This window comes from Cibotium barometz, chromosome 29, assembly GCF_041138505.1.
Source record: "Cibotium barometz isolate CiBa-2024 chromosome 29, ASM4113850v1, whole genome shotgun sequence".
Classification (NCBI taxonomy): domain Eukaryota; kingdom Viridiplantae; phylum Streptophyta; class Polypodiopsida; order Cyatheales; family Cibotiaceae; genus Cibotium; species Cibotium barometz.
This window is the reverse complement of record NC_141074.1, coordinates 30652950-30670751: the sequence shown is the minus strand read 5'-3', so window position 1 is coordinate 30670751 and position 17802 is coordinate 30652950. Positions and strand designations below refer to the sequence as shown.

General features: G+C 45.8%; 1 protein-coding gene across 1 annotated transcript in view; it reads left to right on the top strand.

Moving 5' to 3' along the window:
• LOC147622043 (maltose excess protein 1-like, chloroplastic) overlaps positions 1 to 12531 on the top strand; it is a 34404-nt gene extending 21873 nt beyond the window's left edge. The window contains exons 3-9 of the mRNA XM_086823122.1: positions 741 to 1031; positions 1137 to 1226; positions 2371 to 2472; positions 2548 to 2666; positions 2787 to 2849; positions 2938 to 2999; positions 12182 to 12531. Coding sequence (XP_086679248.1) covers positions 741 to 1031; positions 1137 to 1226; positions 2371 to 2472; positions 2548 to 2666; positions 2787 to 2849; positions 2938 to 2999; positions 12182 to 12276 — 822 coding nt within the window. The 3' untranslated portion in view covers positions 12277 to 12531. The remainder of the gene's footprint in view (positions 1 to 740; positions 1032 to 1136; positions 1227 to 2370; positions 2473 to 2547; positions 2667 to 2786; positions 2850 to 2937; positions 3000 to 12181) is intronic.
• Positions 12532 to 17802: the final 5271 nt, after the last annotated feature.

Below are 17802 nucleotides of genomic sequence, written 5' to 3'. Positions count from 1 at the left end.
TGATGTATCATTTTGATTCAACTTTGATCATGGATGGTGGATTATGTTACTGTTGTCTTTTAGCTCTAGCCTCTACTGTCTTAATTGTTCTTCAGTTATTATTCTTTCGGTTTTTAAAGTTTACAATGTACATGAATAGTTAATGTTGAATGGTCATTGGTAAATCAATATTAAAGTTAATGTTGAATGGCATCGCCGCCACTAGACCCATGGGAGCCTAGGGCCATATGAATGTATTATCATTATGATTTAATGAATTATGATAGCCATAGGCTTCAAAATGTTCACTCTTGAGTTTTATGCACAATTAAACTAACTTTTATACACGAAATTTGTGGTTCCGAGGCTTAAAAACTATATATACAGGTCATATTTATAGCTAAAAGAAATAATGAATAAAAAACTTATTTTAAAAACTTTCCCAAAAATAAAGAACAAAGTATAAAACTCGTATAATACTTTCCGTTTAAAAAACGTTTGGCAACTATGGTGCGGTGAAGGGTTGGAGTGGTAGGGAGAATGGAAAAGTGGCGGTCATGGCTGGGGGGATGGAGAGAGTGGTAGAAGACTGGGGGATAGTGGTTTGGTCTTAGGTGGTAGGGGCAGGTGGTGTGAAGGGAGACGCAGGTGTAGGTGGGGCTGGCTCAAGTGGGGAGGGTGTGAGCTGGACCTCTGTAATGCTACCTTGTAGTTAATACAAAGTCTCACTCATTTCTTCTTTTTGTTTGTGTGGATTGTAGGGTCTGCTCACTGGATTATTGGGAAACCTATCCCTTCTCTCCTACTTTGCTGGAAAGAGGGAAAGAGGTGCCACAGTTGTGCAAGCTGTTGGTGTCCTATCAACTTTTATTGTGCTAGTACAGTTGGCCATTGCTGGGACAATGCCAGGGCCTGTTTTTATAGCTACTGCAGTGGCTGTGGTGGTCGGGTTTGTTGTGAATTTCTTGAATTACAATGGCCTCCTTAGTGCTGGTATCTGGAGATTTTGGCAAGAAGTTATCAGCATTGGTGGTGTTTCTGTTCTCCCACAGGTTTGCATATAAAGTAACATCCCGTTTGCATATTTACAAGAATATAGGATTTTTTTTTTCTCAAATTTTCAACCCTTTTGAATACTCTATGCAACAATTTTGTAGGTCATGTGGACAACCTTTGAGCCATTTGTAAACCCAAGCATATTGCCAGGAACTATCTTTCTGGTTTTGGCAACTATAATGGTGATTCTGGTATGTGTCTAAGCTTTCTTTTTGTGTGCTTTTTGGGTAGAAAATTGAATGCTCATTGGCTTGTTGCCCTGCACCTGACAATGCAAAAGACAGATTGTAAGCCATGCTGATTCCTCAAGGGGGCTGCCAAACCTGCCCAAACTTGTGCAACCTGGGTGCCCTGTTTTGGGCTATTTTGCAGACCCAAAACAGAAAGAAACTGGATGCTGCTTCCCTTTCTTTTCGGCTGGTTTGAGCATGAATCTTGCTAGAGATTCATGGTTTGGTCAGGGTATGATGCTACCAGTGATTTCATGGCACACATTTCTTGGGAGCCATGATGTTTCCAAGGCGTGAGGGTAGTTTGGGTGTTATTAAATAAGATATGCGATGCAAAGTATAGTTAAGGGAAGTTGTTATGCGTGGTCTCCTTCTGAGTGATCAGCCATGAAAGAATCTCTTCACTTATCGGAGTATGTCATGTGATGCATGTGTGTCAAGCATGAGAACATGAATCTTGCTAGAGATGGTTTTTGAGCATGGGTCAAGCTTAAGTGTGGTTTGAGGGAGTCAATTCACATCAATCCATGTGGATTGATTCCATTCGTGATGAGTGTGGGTGTCCCTTGGGAGCTTGCGGTTATATAAAGTGGTTCAAGTTGCCATAGAGGTTGAGCCTCTTTGGTGAGCGGTCCCTTCAAGGGCCTTTCCGAAGTGGATGCACCACCTATTACCATCACCATCCCGTCTGTGCCTATCCACCAGCTAGGTGAGCTGAGAGACTATTGTTGCTCTTGTGAGTCTTTCGGATTTCATCTATTGCTGATGAAAAGAGCAAGTTTTCTTGCACGTTCTGGCAGGCTTCCTCTTGCTGTAGTTGTCGTATGTCCCAAATAGATTCACCTCATCAATTGTTCCAAATCCATTTCGTTCAAGGGATTTCTTACCTTATTTAGGTCATCTTGCATCCCCCACATGGATGTACTTATGCCCAATCTAATTCCAGAGGAATTTTCTTTGAAACCCCTCAGCCCCTCATAATTACTCTGTGTAGATATACCGTCTTATCTGACCTATGTCTTTTGTATGAATGAAGGTTTGAGTACCTTGGCAGTGAGGGTTTGCTAAAAAAACCATTAATCCATCTCTTTTTGCCTGGTTGTAGGGACGCCTGGAGAAATTGCCGAAACAAATGTCCCAGTTCATGGGAGGGGTGGCTGCTTGGTCTGCCACTCTGCTATTCATGTGGGGTCCTGTCGCTCAAATGGTAAGTTTTTATTTAATTTTAATACTTAATCTTGATCCTTGTGCTAATCCATGTTTTTGTATGATGTGTGCATAGTGGACCAACTTTATAAATCCTGCAAATATCAGAGGGCTTTCTGTGTTGACAATCTTACTGGCCATGACCGGCAATAGCCTTCTTCTTCCTCGTGCCCTTTTCACTCGGGACCTTATGTGGTATGCTAAGATGTATTGTTTGATAATGGTGTAAATCAAAGCAAGTGTTATTTGAAATGTTCTTAACTTCTTTATACTATAATCCCTTTCTATCCAGTCACTGATTATGCTAGGGTACAGGTTTACGGGATCATCATGGGGTGCTCTTTTGCAAGGCTGGGGTATCCTCTTAAGCATGTACATGTGAGTACTTGTATCTCAGCAGGCTTCCTCTTCAAAGGATTTGTCTTGAAATTTAGTGCTGAAGACTTTTGTGGTTGACTGGACTCAGGAACAAATGTGTTACGGGACGTGTGTTCCTTGGAATCAGCTGTGGGCTTGCACTTTGGCTTGGTATGATTTGTGTGAAAAAATTTAGTGTGTACCGAGTGTGCTACCTTGTCAGATCAGGAGACGAACATCATTACAAGCTTGTAGAAAGGCTTTTGTTCATGTTGTCTGTATAATAAAGTCCAAAAGTTTGTGTTTGAAAGTTTGTTGTTGCTGGTGTTCGATTGGCCTGTCTTCACCCAAAGGTTTTCAGGAAAATAGAGGGTCCTCCTTACAGCAAGCTTTTCATCTTCAGCCTTATCAAAGACTGTCATATGACAAGTTTTCCTGCTGCTGTTAATTAGCTTCCTGTGTGTTTGGTTTGCTGTCAGCGTGCAAATGTGCTTTTTTCAAGTGTTTCTCCCTATGCCTACAACCGTCATGCACATACATCTTTGGTCCTAATCATGGGTGACTCCATAGAGGGCTGAATCCCTCCCTGAACATACAATGATAGGGCTGTGATTCTCATGGTATGCTGAACAATGATGTACATCATGTTCCTCTGGCTCCACCTCCCTGAACAGGCAACGATAGTGCCCTAAAATTTCTATATGCTGATCAATGAGAGAGAGAGAGAGAGAGAGAGAGAGAGAGAGAGAGAGAGAAATGAAATGTTATATTAACGTCTTCAAAAGGCCAAAGTGACCTATGAGACCAAAGTTACAACCATGTGACATCTGATACACTGTCTTGGAAAAGAAAAGAAAGAACTGAAGGTACTTAAGTATCTAGCCCTACAATACATCAGTAGAGGGAGCATCCGGAAGCAGCAACTAGGGAGAGTGGGAAGCTAATTCTACTAGTCAAAATGGGTACATGAGTACATGGATACATGAATACATGAATACATGAATATGGGGGAGTACAAAAGTGACAGTGAGTACAACAATATATGGCTGGAGTGGTAATCATACTAGGAGCTCTAGCATGGGTCTCTGCCGGATGGCCTGGATATCTGCCATAGTGAGATGCCTGGTCGGATGAGCCCGATGCCTTGCAATGATGCTCTGAATCCCCTGGTGTAGGCACCGTCTCCGATGTGAGGATCCGTGAACCCTCCGGCGTCTGGATCTGCCCAACTGGATAGCTCATAGACACAGACACACACACACAGCTGCAAGAGAGAGAAGACGTATGACGCTCAAGAGTGCTGGAAAGATGTACTTAATGATAATTATGAAAGTACAACGTGAGTACATAAAGGTAGCCTAGGGCAAAGTTCCCAACACACATAAGTGTGTTCACACGGGAAAAAACCTGTGTCTAGTCACAGAGAAAAATTGCCTGTGAGTAAGGTGTGTTCACACGTGAACTAGTCGGGAGTGGTCATGACCAACAAACCCCCCTCAAGTGAATGGTGTGAACGGAGACAGGGTGTAGAGCAGACTACCTTGGTAGAGGCTGTAAGCTCAAAGCTTTGCGGAAAGCTTCAAACTTTTTGTAAACCCATTTGCTATATTGGCATGTGTAGACACATAAGCCAACTCAATCTCTCCTACATGGAGCCTTTCCCTCCCTGACATAATGATAGTGAACCTCAATATGCTTTGTGCGGGCATAAAATACTAGGTTTCGTGCAACTACCAAAGCACTCTGACTGTCAGTGTAAATGGTGGTAGGGGATTGCTGTCCACCACCAAGATTGGCTAAAAGTCGCCGTAGCCAAACACATTCCACAGTAGCTGTCAAGGTTGCCCTGTATTAAGTTTCACAGCTAGAAGTGGCCACTGTAGGGTGCTTCTTACTAAGCCATGAGATGCTAAGAAGAAAACAGCTACCACTGGTTGACACTCGCGTGTCATAGCAACCTGCCCAATCACTGTCTGTAAATGCAAGCAAGCATAGTGTAGAAGAACTGCCATAAAATAAGGCAAAGTTTGTAGTGCCTTCAAGATAGCGAAAGACACGCTTACACGCTTGCCAATGCATAGTGCTCGGACAATGCATGAATTTGCTTAACTAGGAAACAACATATTGTATGTCCAAGCGAGTAGAGCATAAATAGATAAGGCATCCCACAGCTTGCTGATAAGTGCAACATCAAAAGGCTCACTAGCATGCTCAAGTGACAGTTTTAGACCTGGTTCCATAGGAGTAGAAATAGGTTTACATTCTGTCATGTGAAAACGCTCAAGGAGTTGCTCAACATATCTGCACTAAGATAACATGATACCCCCCTCAAAAGGTATAAACTGTATGCCCAAATAGTAATGCAAATGCCCCACGTCTGTGACATCAAATGCATGCTGCAAATCAGCTTTAAAAGCTAAAATATCACCCTCTTCAGGGCCAGTGACGAGCATGTCATCCACATAAAGAATAAGGATGAGAACATTGTTCCCAATGTGGCGTACATAAAGTGTACTCTCAGCTGAACTATTCTGAAAGCCTTTGGCAGTCAAGTATGCATGAATTTTGTGGTACCAAGCACGAGGAGTCTGTTTAAGACCATAGAGTGCTTTATGTAAACGGCATACTTTACTTTCTGCACCTTTTTGAACAAAGCCAAGAGGCTGAGACACATAAACTTCCTCTTGCAAATCGCCATTCAAAAAGGCAGTTTTGACATCCAACTGATGTACATGCCATTGTTTGTGGGCAGCCAATGCAATAATAGTACGTATGGTAGTCATACGTGAAGTGGGAGCAAAGGTCTCCTCAGTCAATGCCCTCATGTTGGGCATACCCTTTGGCGACCAAGCGAGCCTTATGGCGATCAACTGAACCATCAGGCTTACGCTTAAGCTTGAAAACCCATTTTGTGCCAATAGCACGCTTGCCTGGAGGCAAGTCACATAACTCCCAAGTACCATTTTTGTCAATGGAGTCCAACTCCGAACGCATGGCTGCCACCCAATTGTCATCCTCCAATGCATCAACATGAGAAATGGGTTCCTCATTACAAGCGGTGGCAACAAAAGCTGTATCCACATAATGTGAAGATGCATGGTGAGAAGCAGCACGTGTACGACTTGGTATAAATGTAGACTATTTGCTATCACACAAAGTGTCAACCAGCCATCTAGGAACAGTTTTTGACTTCCTAGTATCTGCATCTTCCTCTGCCAATGCATCACCCAAGGTATCTTGATCAATCTGAGGCATTTCAGGATCAATTTGGGGCAAGTTCAGCTGCTGATTTTGCTTGTTTTCAGCAGGCATAGGTGGCTGTAAATGAGCTGAAACGGGCTCTACATTGTCCACATTTGAATTGAATAAAGGCAACAAAGTATCAAACACATCTTCCGGCCCAATAGATGGCTGTCTGGTACATGAGACAAGTGGTTGAGATGCAATTCATCAAAGATAACATCTCTTGACACAATGATCTTGCCTGTATTAGGCACATAGAGTTTGTATCCCTTACTCTTAGTACTATAACCAATGAAAATGTATTTGATTGCCTTTGCATCAAGCTTATGTCTTTGTTGTGTGGGCACATGCATATATGCCAAACACCCAAAGACTGTCATATGAGTCACCACTGGAATCCTGCCATTCCATGCCTCACAGGTAGTCATAGATTTTAAGGCTTTAATGGGGCAACGGTTCAGCACATAATTGGCACATGTAACTGCCTCAAGCCAAAACTTACTGGGCAGATTCTTGCTCTTGAGCATGCAACGTGCCATCTCCATGAGTGTACGATTACGTCTCTCTGCAACTCCATTTTGCCGAGGAGTATAGGGAGTAGTACACTGATGAGAAATACCATGTAACTGCATGTAAGCTGTGAACTCATTTGACATATATCCCCCCCCCCCCTCCCCCCCCCCCCCCCCTCGATCTGTACGCGATGTGACAAGCTTGTGTCCACAAGCATTTTCAGCCATGGGATGAAAGTCTCTGAAAGCTGCAAAGGCACTTGACTTCATTTTTAACCATACACCAAACAAAACCAAGTGTAGTCATCAATGAATGTGATGAAGTACAAGTGTCCTCCAAAAGATGGAGCCCTCATGGGGCCACAAAGATCACTATGAATGAGCTGTAATGGATGGACAACCCTCATAGCACCATCTTTAGGAAAGGAATTCCTTTACATCTTTCCAAGGATGCATCCCTCACATACATGCTTGAAGGGAACCTGCATAGGAGGAAGCTCATGCACCATACCTTGCTTTTGCAAGTGTACAAGAGATGGGAAGTTCAAGTGACCAAACCGAGCATGCCATACTTAGTGTCAACACACGGGAGGCGGATGCAAGAATAGCATCATGAGAATAAGTACTCTTGTCATACATGTCAAGCTTATACAAGCCACTGCATAATGTCCCCAGAAAGCATAAGAGAAACTGAATCTCTGCTGTCATACAATGAGCAACAATGGTCAGAAAACTGAACCTTAAACCCAGATAATGCAAGGGTTGAAACAAAAAATGAGATTCTTCTTAATGCCTGGTACATATAAAGTGTCACAAAGAGCAAAACTATCCCCATTACATGCTGTTAGCTCCACATTGCCAATGCCTTTAATGGAGTAAGAGGCATCATTGGCACACATAACTATGCCACCTGGAGGTGAATCTTGCAAATCGGCAAATAGATCTCTGCAAGAAGTGATGTGCTTAGAAGCACCACTGTCAAAGACAACTCTCCAGCTGAGATAGACATACGAGAAGCAGGCAAACTGCATGTAACCACCAATGCATATTCCTCATGAGCAAAGTTAGCCTCTTCTTTAGTGTCCATAGTAGCAGCCAAACCTTGCTGTTGCTTTTTCTTTTCACTCTCAATGCGCTTCCTACATTCCTCAATAAGATGGCCAGGTTTTCTACAATAGTTGCATCTCTTCGTTTTCTTGTTGTCAACCTCTTTAGACGAGGTAGAATCTGAATGGGCATGTGGTTTGCCCTTAGGTTTACCACTAGATGTAGCCCTAGATTTATCTTTGTTTCGATCAAAGGCACCAAATGCCTGATCAGTAGAAAGCATAGTGGTTCTATTAGAACGAAGATTGCTCCTCCTGCAATAAGAGAGTCACCAACTCATCAAAGTATACAAGTTTGGATTACCCTTCATGAGTAGACGAAGAGTAGTAGCAAAACCCTGATAGGATTCTGGCAAACCCTGAAGCACTGTAGATACAAGTGAACCATCTGGAATGACCTCATCAACGTTGATGACCTGCTCTTGCAAATCCTTGATGCGGGTAAGGAACTTGTCCATTGAATCACCCTCATCCATATGCTCAGACTCAATCTTGCGAAGATAGGCAACAGAGCCTCATTGCGAACCTGATACAAAGAAGCAAGTACATCCCATGCACCCTTAGAAGAAGTGCATGAACGAATGTGCGGTATAACCTGCCTTTTGCATGAAAGGGCATCAAAGCATGTGCCTGAGTATCCTTGGCATCCCATTTGGAGTGGGTGGCAAAGGTGCAGAAGATGTAGCACCACCTGAAGATACATCATCACCTGCATCAATGGTTCCTGAAGTACTTGCTGCTCGTGCATGAGCAATAGGCCTGACATCAGCCCCTGATACATAAACCCACAAATGCTTTGCAACAAGTACATGTTTCATCATGTATGCCCACATAGGATAGTTGGTGCCATCCAACTTATCCTCAATAGAGAGCATTCCAAATAAATCACTAGTGTTCCCAGACATGGCTGTCACAAGTGTGTACAAACAAGTATCAATGTTGTAACACCCAAAAATTTGGGGGAAATGCCTCATCTCAACCGAATCTTCGTGTAACACCCAAAATGCCTGCAAATGTCTATAAAAGACCTGCAAATGGTGTCAATTTTTGCAAAATCCCCAAATTTCTAGTGCAATTACTCACCGAATCAGGCAAAATCGGTGCCAATGTATGCCAATTTCACAATTTTGAGCTCAATGTTGAAAAACCCCAAAAATAATGTAGTGTATTTAGCAATTTCTGAGTATTTGAAAAAATTGCAGAAATACCCCAAATTATGAGCAGCTTCAATTGGGTAGGTACAATAGTACAGTCGGCGGGTACAACAGTACGGGCAGGTACACAAGGTGGCACAGTACGGGCAACGCAGGTGCAGACTAGGGCGGCACAGATCTCAGGCTCCGGTACGATGCAGGGCGACGCAGCGAACTGGGGCGGCACAGATTTGGGGCACAGGTATGATGCAGGGCGATGCAGCGAATTGGGCGGCGCAGTCTTGAGAGGCGGCGCCGTACGATATAGGCGGCACAGGTACAGTCGGGCAGCGGATCTGAGGGCGGATGCAGAGGGAAGTAGGGGAAATCCTAATCCTAATGCTCAGACACCCTAATGCAGGATGCAGGGAGAAATCCTAACCCTAATTCTCTAATACTAATGTTGGGTATGGGGGAAGAAGCCTGCACACAGACACACACACACACACAGTTGCAAGAGAGAGAAGACGTATGAAGCCCAAGAGTGCTACAAAAGATGTACTTAATGATAATTATGAAAGTACAATGTGAGTACATAAAAGTAGCCTAGGGAAAAGTGCCCAACACATAAGTGTGTTCACACGGGGAAAAAACCTGTGTCCAGTCACAGGGAAAAAATGCCCGTGAGTAAGTTGTGTTTACACCTGAACTAGTTGGGAGTGGTCATGACCAACAAGAGAGAGAGAGAGAGAGAGAGAGATTTACGCCTACGATAGACCCAAAGTAATATATGTGATCTTTGGGTGGCTGTATGCCAAAAAAACATGAAAGAGAGAAAACTAGCTACCCAAATAACATGACCCATGTAAAATATGCATTTATCGTCTCTCTCTAGAATATGCACCATAAAACAGCAATACCCCCTGTTAATTTATCACATGGTAAGGGGTATCTTACACTATGACAGAGTAGATTGGGCTTTTCTCGATGACACAATGCTTTGGATGGGACTCCTGGTCGGTTGGATTATTCTGCCGCCCACAGCCAGGTCCTCATTCAAGGTTCCAAAGGGGACAAGTTCCCGATCACCAGATCGGTTCGACGACAGCGTTGCCCTCCCTTCCTTTCCTCTTCCTCTTCGTCACAGAGGTGATGAGCAGCTCTCTGCCCGCATAGGGGACACGACTTCAGGGCCTTCGTCTCCCCATCAGGGCCAAGGAGGAGCTTCTTGACTCTGAGTTCGCCGATGACACAGCTGCCTACCTTTCAGGAGAGGAAGGGAACCTTCAGAGATTTGTGCTTTCCATTGAGATCAACTGGCACAAGTCATGTGGTTTGTGTATTTGATTTTGATTCTTCACCCATCCCTTCTTGGTGCCGAGTTGAGTCTTTTTCAGTGGATTCCCAATGGCACCCCGTCAGATATTTGTGTTGTCAGGTGGGGATAGATATCTTGCCTAATCAACAGCTTGCTGCTCTTGTTCTAAGCATTTGGAAGAAGCCCCTTTAGTAGAGCATTGCTCGTCTCTCCCTAGCTCGTCACATGGTTGTGGCCAGCCTGGTGCTCATGGCTACCATGTGGTACATTACTCCAGAGCATACGTGATAGGTGCAGTGGCTGATCAGGAACTTTCTTTGGGCAGGGATAGACAGTCGGCCCACCTGGGCCAAGGTGGCGTGAAGGGTGATCATACAGCCTCATCATCGTGGGGGCATGGGGATCATTGATCCAGCTATCTAGAGCAGAGCCCTTTTGGGCAAGTTGGTCATTCGAGGTCTTCACCTGGATTTCAGCCTGCACCCACCCCCTCGGTGGCCCTTGGGCCCATAGTGTGCGGTAGATCTTCACGGAGGCCTGTGCCCGTGGTCTTAGTTCCTCCTTTGAGGACTGCTTTGCATTGAGTAGAGCTTGGGGATACCTCAAGCCTGCCCTCTCCTAGTTGCCTTCGACTACAGATGAGGAGAGACTTGGCCAGTCTTTGATGTGGAATCCCCTCTTCAGGATGCCTAGTGGCCACCCCTTGCAACACCCCCCCCCCCCCCCCCCCCTCTCTCCTCCAAAGGTACAGGACAGATGCCTCGATAGGATTCAGGGTCGATGCCAGATTACCTTGGCCATCTACTCAGCCATACCCCCGGACTGACAGACCCCCCCTTCACAGGGGCTAATCCAACAAACTTGGCCAAATAGTATAGCATGTGGCACTGAGGGTTTCCTCCTGATCATGCGTGAAAGCATCATAACTTGCATTCTCTTTTGCCCCATACATCACCCTCGGGTGAACCAAAGTATCAAATAACCAGCATTTGGTACTAGATTCCTGAAAAGGGACTGGAAACACTGCCTCTCCAGCAGGCAAGGGCGGCATATCCTCTCACGACTGGAAACACTGCCACTCCAGCAGGCAAGGGTGGTGTATCGCCTGAGCAGCTGTGCGCATAGTGCAGAGTGGGCTGGTAAAAGTGATTCCCAGATATACATATGATCTGACCACCTCTACCACATCACCTTTTTAATGTGAAAGAATGCTTGGATGCAGCATGGTAAGAGGATTTCCCTCATCAAAGGCCTGCAATGCATCCAAGTTCATATGAGATGGGGACCATATCATTTGCATATAGGAGGATGGGCATCATCTTCTGGGCTAGCGGTGAGCCTGTGCCACCCAATTGGTCAACGAAGCCATAGATCTCTTCAGTACATAGTCCCAAAAGTGTCAGAAAGAGAGGGCAGCCCTGTTTAACCCTGGTGGTGCTTGTAATCTCTCCTTAAAGCCATCTTGGTGCTTGGACCTTGCGGGTCACTCATACAATGCCATCACTCATGGGATCATCTCATGTGGAAAATGCAGCTCCTGTAGATGGACAAGAAGTGATCGGGGAGGACCGAGTGAAAACCAAAATACCCTGCGGAGGGTGAAGATATGATCTAATGTCTTCTGGTTCCTTCTAAATCCCACCTTGCCAGGATCTCTCTGGCTCTCTCTCTCTCCACCAAGGTACCAATCTCTGCTTCGAGTAGTGCTCCATATATCTTGGCCAAGGTATGGCCAATCATGATGGTTCAGTGGTTGTTTAGGTCTGTGGGTTCTCCTTCTTTATGGATGGGAACAATGGTATGTCTGTTCCAATTGTGGGAAAAGCCTTATGCAAAGCCATGTTGAAGATGTGTGCAAGGTTAAGAGTTCCATGTGGAGGTCCTCATGGTTCTTGGCTTTACCATTGTGCAGCTTCGGTAGGGCTTTGGTGATTTATGTGGTTGTAAATAGATTGGTGGAGGTAGGGTGACGGATGTGGAGAGAGAGAGAGAGAGAGAGAGAGAGAGAGAGAGAGAGAAATATCTCAACCTTTTGGTGCAGGAAATATGTTTATTATGGATTCAAAAGCATACTCATTAGCTTCACCATTCAGTCCTCTTGCTGAACTTGTCACTGGTAACAAGGTGGGCCAATGACTTGTGGGCCTAGAAAAGTTGCGAGTCCACAATGAGGTGTGGGTGCTGAGGAATCAATTCTTTATGAAGAGGTATGTGAAGGTAAGACTTGAGAATAGTCAGCGTCCATGGAATTGCAAACTTGCAAGATGTGCATTGTGGTTCAGTGGGGATTGTTGGCTGAGAAGATGTTTGAAGATTGTTGATACTGCAAACAAAGAATGTAAATTGACATTGAAGCAAAATCACAGCCCTTAGTTATTCTTTATTATACTCATTTGCGCCTCATCTTAGTTGTTTGATATAGTCTGCTAGTAGCTCTTTGTTGCCAGGTAATGTGTGCAGTGCGGTGGAGTTCGTTTTTATCATTAGGCCATAATGATATTACATCTTCTATAATTATTTCAAAGCTGTTTAGATTGTTTCAAAGGATGATGTTTATAAACTCCATGAGACATCTCAAATGCCAAGTTTACTCATGCAAGGTGTTAGCGTCAGGCATCAACAAAATCTTCAGCCTTCTTCAATGTGCATTGGTATGTATAAGAATAATAATTGTAAGTGTGTGTCTGTGTGCATATGTGTTGGCAGCATAAGGATGAACCTTCCCTCCCACCCCCACCCACCAAAAAACATACACACCCACATACCCACACCATAACAAAAGGTGTGCAGTCTTACCTCTTGCCGTGCATGCTGCCAGCACCTCCTGCTTTCTGGTTCGCTCTCCACTTCTTCCTTTTGATACACACTGCCATTTCTTGGCATCTCTGTTGTGCTGCACACTTCTTCTCTGCATGTCCATTCAACCTGCCAACGCTTCACCTTCACTTTGTAGAGAACAAGTGGCTTTTCTTCGTGACTTGCTTCAGGGCAATCATCAATATTTTTGGTTTCAAGGGTGAGGAGGACCTCTGAACACAGATGGAGGGCTGCTTTTTCTTCTTCAGCACTTTCTTGCTGGTGGAGAGGAGCTTCTACAAGGCTTTGCTTTATAGGAAGACTCCAGTACTCTAGTGAACCTACAAGTATTTGCTGCGTCTCCAAGCATGCGTAGAGCATGACGGGCTAAAAGGTGATCTTCACTTTCACCCTCCAAACCTTATGCTTGTCATTATTTTAACAAAGTCAGAATCCTCTTCCCCTAAACCATGCCGGTTGTCTCCTAGATGTCGTAAGAGTGGAGTCACAATTAAAAAATGGTTGTTTTGAGGAGCTATGAGAGCCTTGGTTGGTGGTGAAGTTGACATCTGGACTACCTCCTCACGGATAGCAAAAACAGCAAGATGTGGAAATACTCGAATTAAGCCATATTTTTTGGTCCCAAGACATCGGGCCACTAGGTAATCAAGGGGTGGATTAGTGGGCACAATTGTTTGCTCCCCCATTTTTTGCCTAATTCTAGGCAAGGTGCAATGAGTTGTAAAGCAGGATGACATGGAGCAAAGTGGTTTCCCCAATCTTCCTGCCCCTAACACCACTAGAGATAGAATTGGCTTCTTGCTCTGGGTGAAACAGGGTCTCTGGCTTAGTGTTTAGCAGAGGACTTCAACATGATTGAGTCACTAAGGACAGACGAGAGGAACAGTCACTCCTTGTTAGTAGGCAGTAAGAGTGGCCTCTGGGAAGAGCTTTGGAGTTCTGCTGGTCTGGGAGCCTGCCATTTTCTTGCAGGGATTGCTACAACTCTTACCTTGACCTTACTAAGATAGACATGAAGGGGTGACGAATCGGAGAGGAACCCTTGTCATTCTTGCTGGTACCAGCTGATCGATCGAGTGCTGTTCTCCCATTGCCAGATTATGCATGACAGAGCAACACACAACAGTCCTATAGGATCCGAGACATCCTGTTAGGAGATCTGAACATGCAGGAGTGGATAAGGCCATCTGGCAGATGACAGCTGTTGACCTAGGCATTACATCTTGCCTTTCCCTAGGTGACTCTAATATCTCCAGGAGGCAGCTGGAGCTAGACTGGCTGCCTTCCTCGAGCAGCAGCACAAGTATAGGAGGCTTGCTTCTTTACAGCTCCTGTTCCCTGCAAGAGCAAACTTTAGACTATCCTTGCGCCATGTCTCAAATATAGGATGCTTGCACTCTTCTTTAGGCTATTATGACCTGGAAGACTGACTATCAGTACTATGTAGAGACCTTCTACGAGATCTCATGGCTTCTGGCTGATCCCACCACGCCCCCCCCCCCCCCCCCCCCCTCCTAGGCAGGGTTGCTTGGGGAGAGGAGATCGGCCCCAGGCAAGCGGCACCATTCGATTCCTGGGCTTCTTGGAGCAGCAGTAGTCCTCCTCTTGCAAAATATATGCTAGGAAGCTTGTATAATGGAGTATGACTCTTCTTGTTGTGGCCGGCAGCCAGTGGTGGTTATAGCGTGCTCCGAGCTAGGACCGTGTGAAACAATGAAGCCTTTCTTTAAAGCTGAGTTTAGTGAGTCTTTAGCAGTCCTTTAAAACAGCATACATGAATCTTAAAGAGATGTAGTAGAGATGACACCAGATGGAGTCCTGAATTACCCACTAAAAAGCCCCCCCCCCCCCCCCCCACCCTTCTCCCGGCTGGGTTGCCTGGGGAGAGGAGACTGGCCCTAGGCAAGGGGCACCATTCGATTCCTGGGCTTCTTGCAGCAGCAGCAGTCCCCCCTCCTGCAAAATATATGCAAGAAACTTGTATAATGGAGTACGACTCTTGTCGTGGTCGGCAGCCAGTGGTGGTTATAGCATGTGCTGAGCTAGGACCGTGTGAAACAACGAAGCCTTTCTTAAACCGGAGTTTTGTGAGTCTTTTGCAATCCTTTAAAACAACGTACATGAATCTGAAAGAGATGTAGTAGAGGAGACACCAAATGGGGTCTCGAATTACCCATTGAAAAGCGCCCCCCCCCCCCCCCCCCCCCCCCCCGCAAGCAGGATTATTTGCTTTATTTCTTCTTTTGGAGAACTGTATACAAGCTGAACTATGTCCACAAGACTAAGCGGACAAGCTAACTGAGTGACCGCCAAACGTAAGGACAAAGTGACCAAACACTGGTAGAACTGCGCATAAGCTTTAGGCGACTGTGAAACTATCTTCGAGAGAAAAACACCGGCCCGAGAGTGAGGGTAGGTGAGCTGAATACTCCTGAAGAGACTGAGCTTCTTTGCCTTGGGCTGAAAGCATAAGTAGTTGTAAGTACTAAGCATGCATAGGTAGGAGCCTAGGCATACATGCTTGAATTTTTTTGATAATCTCTGGATTTACCTGTTGATTTCTGGGACTGAATATGTGTAAGCCCAACGGAGTGTGCAGGGACAGTTGCAACCATGTGTACGAGAGAGAAAGAATGAGAGAGAGAAGGGGGAGAGAAAGATGGGAGTAGGGGATTCACACGGTACACCACGTTGAGCGGGGAACAGGCACCACCCCCTCTTCAGGAATTTTTTTTAGGAACAATCCACGGGCTTTTCCAAGCCAGGACCAATACAACAAATGAATACAATATCAAACAAAGTGTCGATGTCGAGATCGGGCCGAGGTCAATGTCGAGGCACAAGATAGCTGATGCCGAGCTTACCACGAGGATGACCCACAAGAGACTTGTACCGGGCTAGTACCGAAATCCAATGAATCCAAGTATCCACAAATAGCTCTTTGTTCTCAATCCAATCCGGACACAATAATCCCAAAAAGCTTCACACCAAGATGGGTATATATCTCCACAAGTCCGTCGCTTCTTTGTAAGGGTTCCGAAAAACTGGTTAGTGCTGTTTTCTGGCAGTGTCTTAAGACAGCACAAGGAGATGGCACACAAGATTGATTCAGGTTCAGCTTACTGAGGTATGTGTTGCAGTTCTTGGGGGTGCAGACGGCAGCGATAGGAGGTTCTGTAGGGCAGGTTGATGCAGCCTGTGCTCAGGGCAGAGAACTGAGGAGGAGGTGCAGCCAGGCAATAGGCGGGGGAGCTGCAAACAGGGGCAGTACTGCTGCACGCAGAGACGGCGCTGTTCACAGAATGGCACAGCTGCAACGCAGGTGGCTGTAGAACAAGGCGAGGGCGGCACACAGGTACTGGACAAAGCGACTAAACGCTGACCAGAACTGTGCATAAGCTTTAGGCGACTGTGAAACTATCTTGGCCCGAGAGTGAGGGTAGGTGAGCTGAATACTCCTGAAGAGATTGAGCTTCTTTGCACACGATAATCCCAAAAAGCTTCACACATAGATGGGTATATATCTCCACAAGAGGTCCCTTCTGTCTAGGGGTTCTGAAAAACTGGTTAGTGCTGTTTTCTGGCAGTGTCTTAAGACAGCACAAGGAGATGGCACACAAGATTGATTCAGGTTCAGTTAACTGAGGTGTGTGTTGTAGGTCTTGGGGGTGCAGACAGCGGCGATAGGAGGTCTGTCAGGTTGCTGCTCAGGGCAGAGAACCGAGGAGGAGGTGCAGCCAGGCGATAGGCGGCGGAGCTGCAAACAGGGGCGGTACTGCTGCAGGCAGAGACGGCGCTGTTCACAGAATGGCACAGCCGCAATGTAGGTGGCTGTAGAACAAGGCGAGGGTAGCACACAGGTACTGGCGGCGCACAGCAGAAGTAAAACCGGCTACAGGAGGCCCAAGGACGGCGCAGCCAGATGTGAGTGCTGGCGTTAGCTGGCACCGCAGGCGGCGCACAGAACTGAACGAAGCGGCGGATGATGGCGCTGCAGGTACAGGCGGCGCACAGCAGCAGGTGAAGGTGGCAGCAGTCGGTTGAGTACTTCAGATAGGGGCATAGGGTGGCAAAACGCCGGGGGTTAAAAGGGGTGGTAGCGGCCGGTTGTGGTGGAGAGGTTAGTTGGCAAGGATGATGATGAAGATGAACTTCACAACTTCTTTCTCCAAGGTTCTCTTCGAGTCTTCTATGATCCACCAAGAGGGTGCATGGCCCTTTAAATACTTGAGGGGATACCTGCTTTTTACCATGCTTTTGCTTTATTCCCATGCTTTTGCTTTAAAAATAGTCAAAGTTCTTGATTTGTGCTTTTAGAACTTCAGGGCCTTGCTTTTTTGCCCTGGAACTGCTTTTTGAAAAAGCGGCTTATAGCTTTTTGACTTAGTTCGACGTGCTCTTCCCAACAGTGCCCTCAGCTTTTTGGTCAACAAAGTTTTGACTTTTGCTTTTTCTTGCTCTTTGACCCAAACGAGTGCTTTTTCCAATTCCAGCTTTAGGAACCCTGTTTCCATGTGGCCATCATCCTGTCCATGTGTCCGGGTGTAAACCGGCCTCGGTCTTCAGACAAAACCAAAGGGCGGTGCAAAAACAAACATGCACACAAAACACTTCAACACCATTGAGGACCTAGAAAAGGAAAATAAACAGGGGGAGCTAGAGTACTCCTGCAAACAGTACACGGACACCGATTGGCCCCAAAACGCAGTGGCGTCCCTTGCGGTATTTCTTTAATTGATTATAAGAGCTTTGACTACAATAAGGCTGGAAACTCAGCCGTCACAATAGAACTCCTGAAGCCTGCAAAGACCCTGCATCATGGCTTCATATCCACTTGGCATCCAC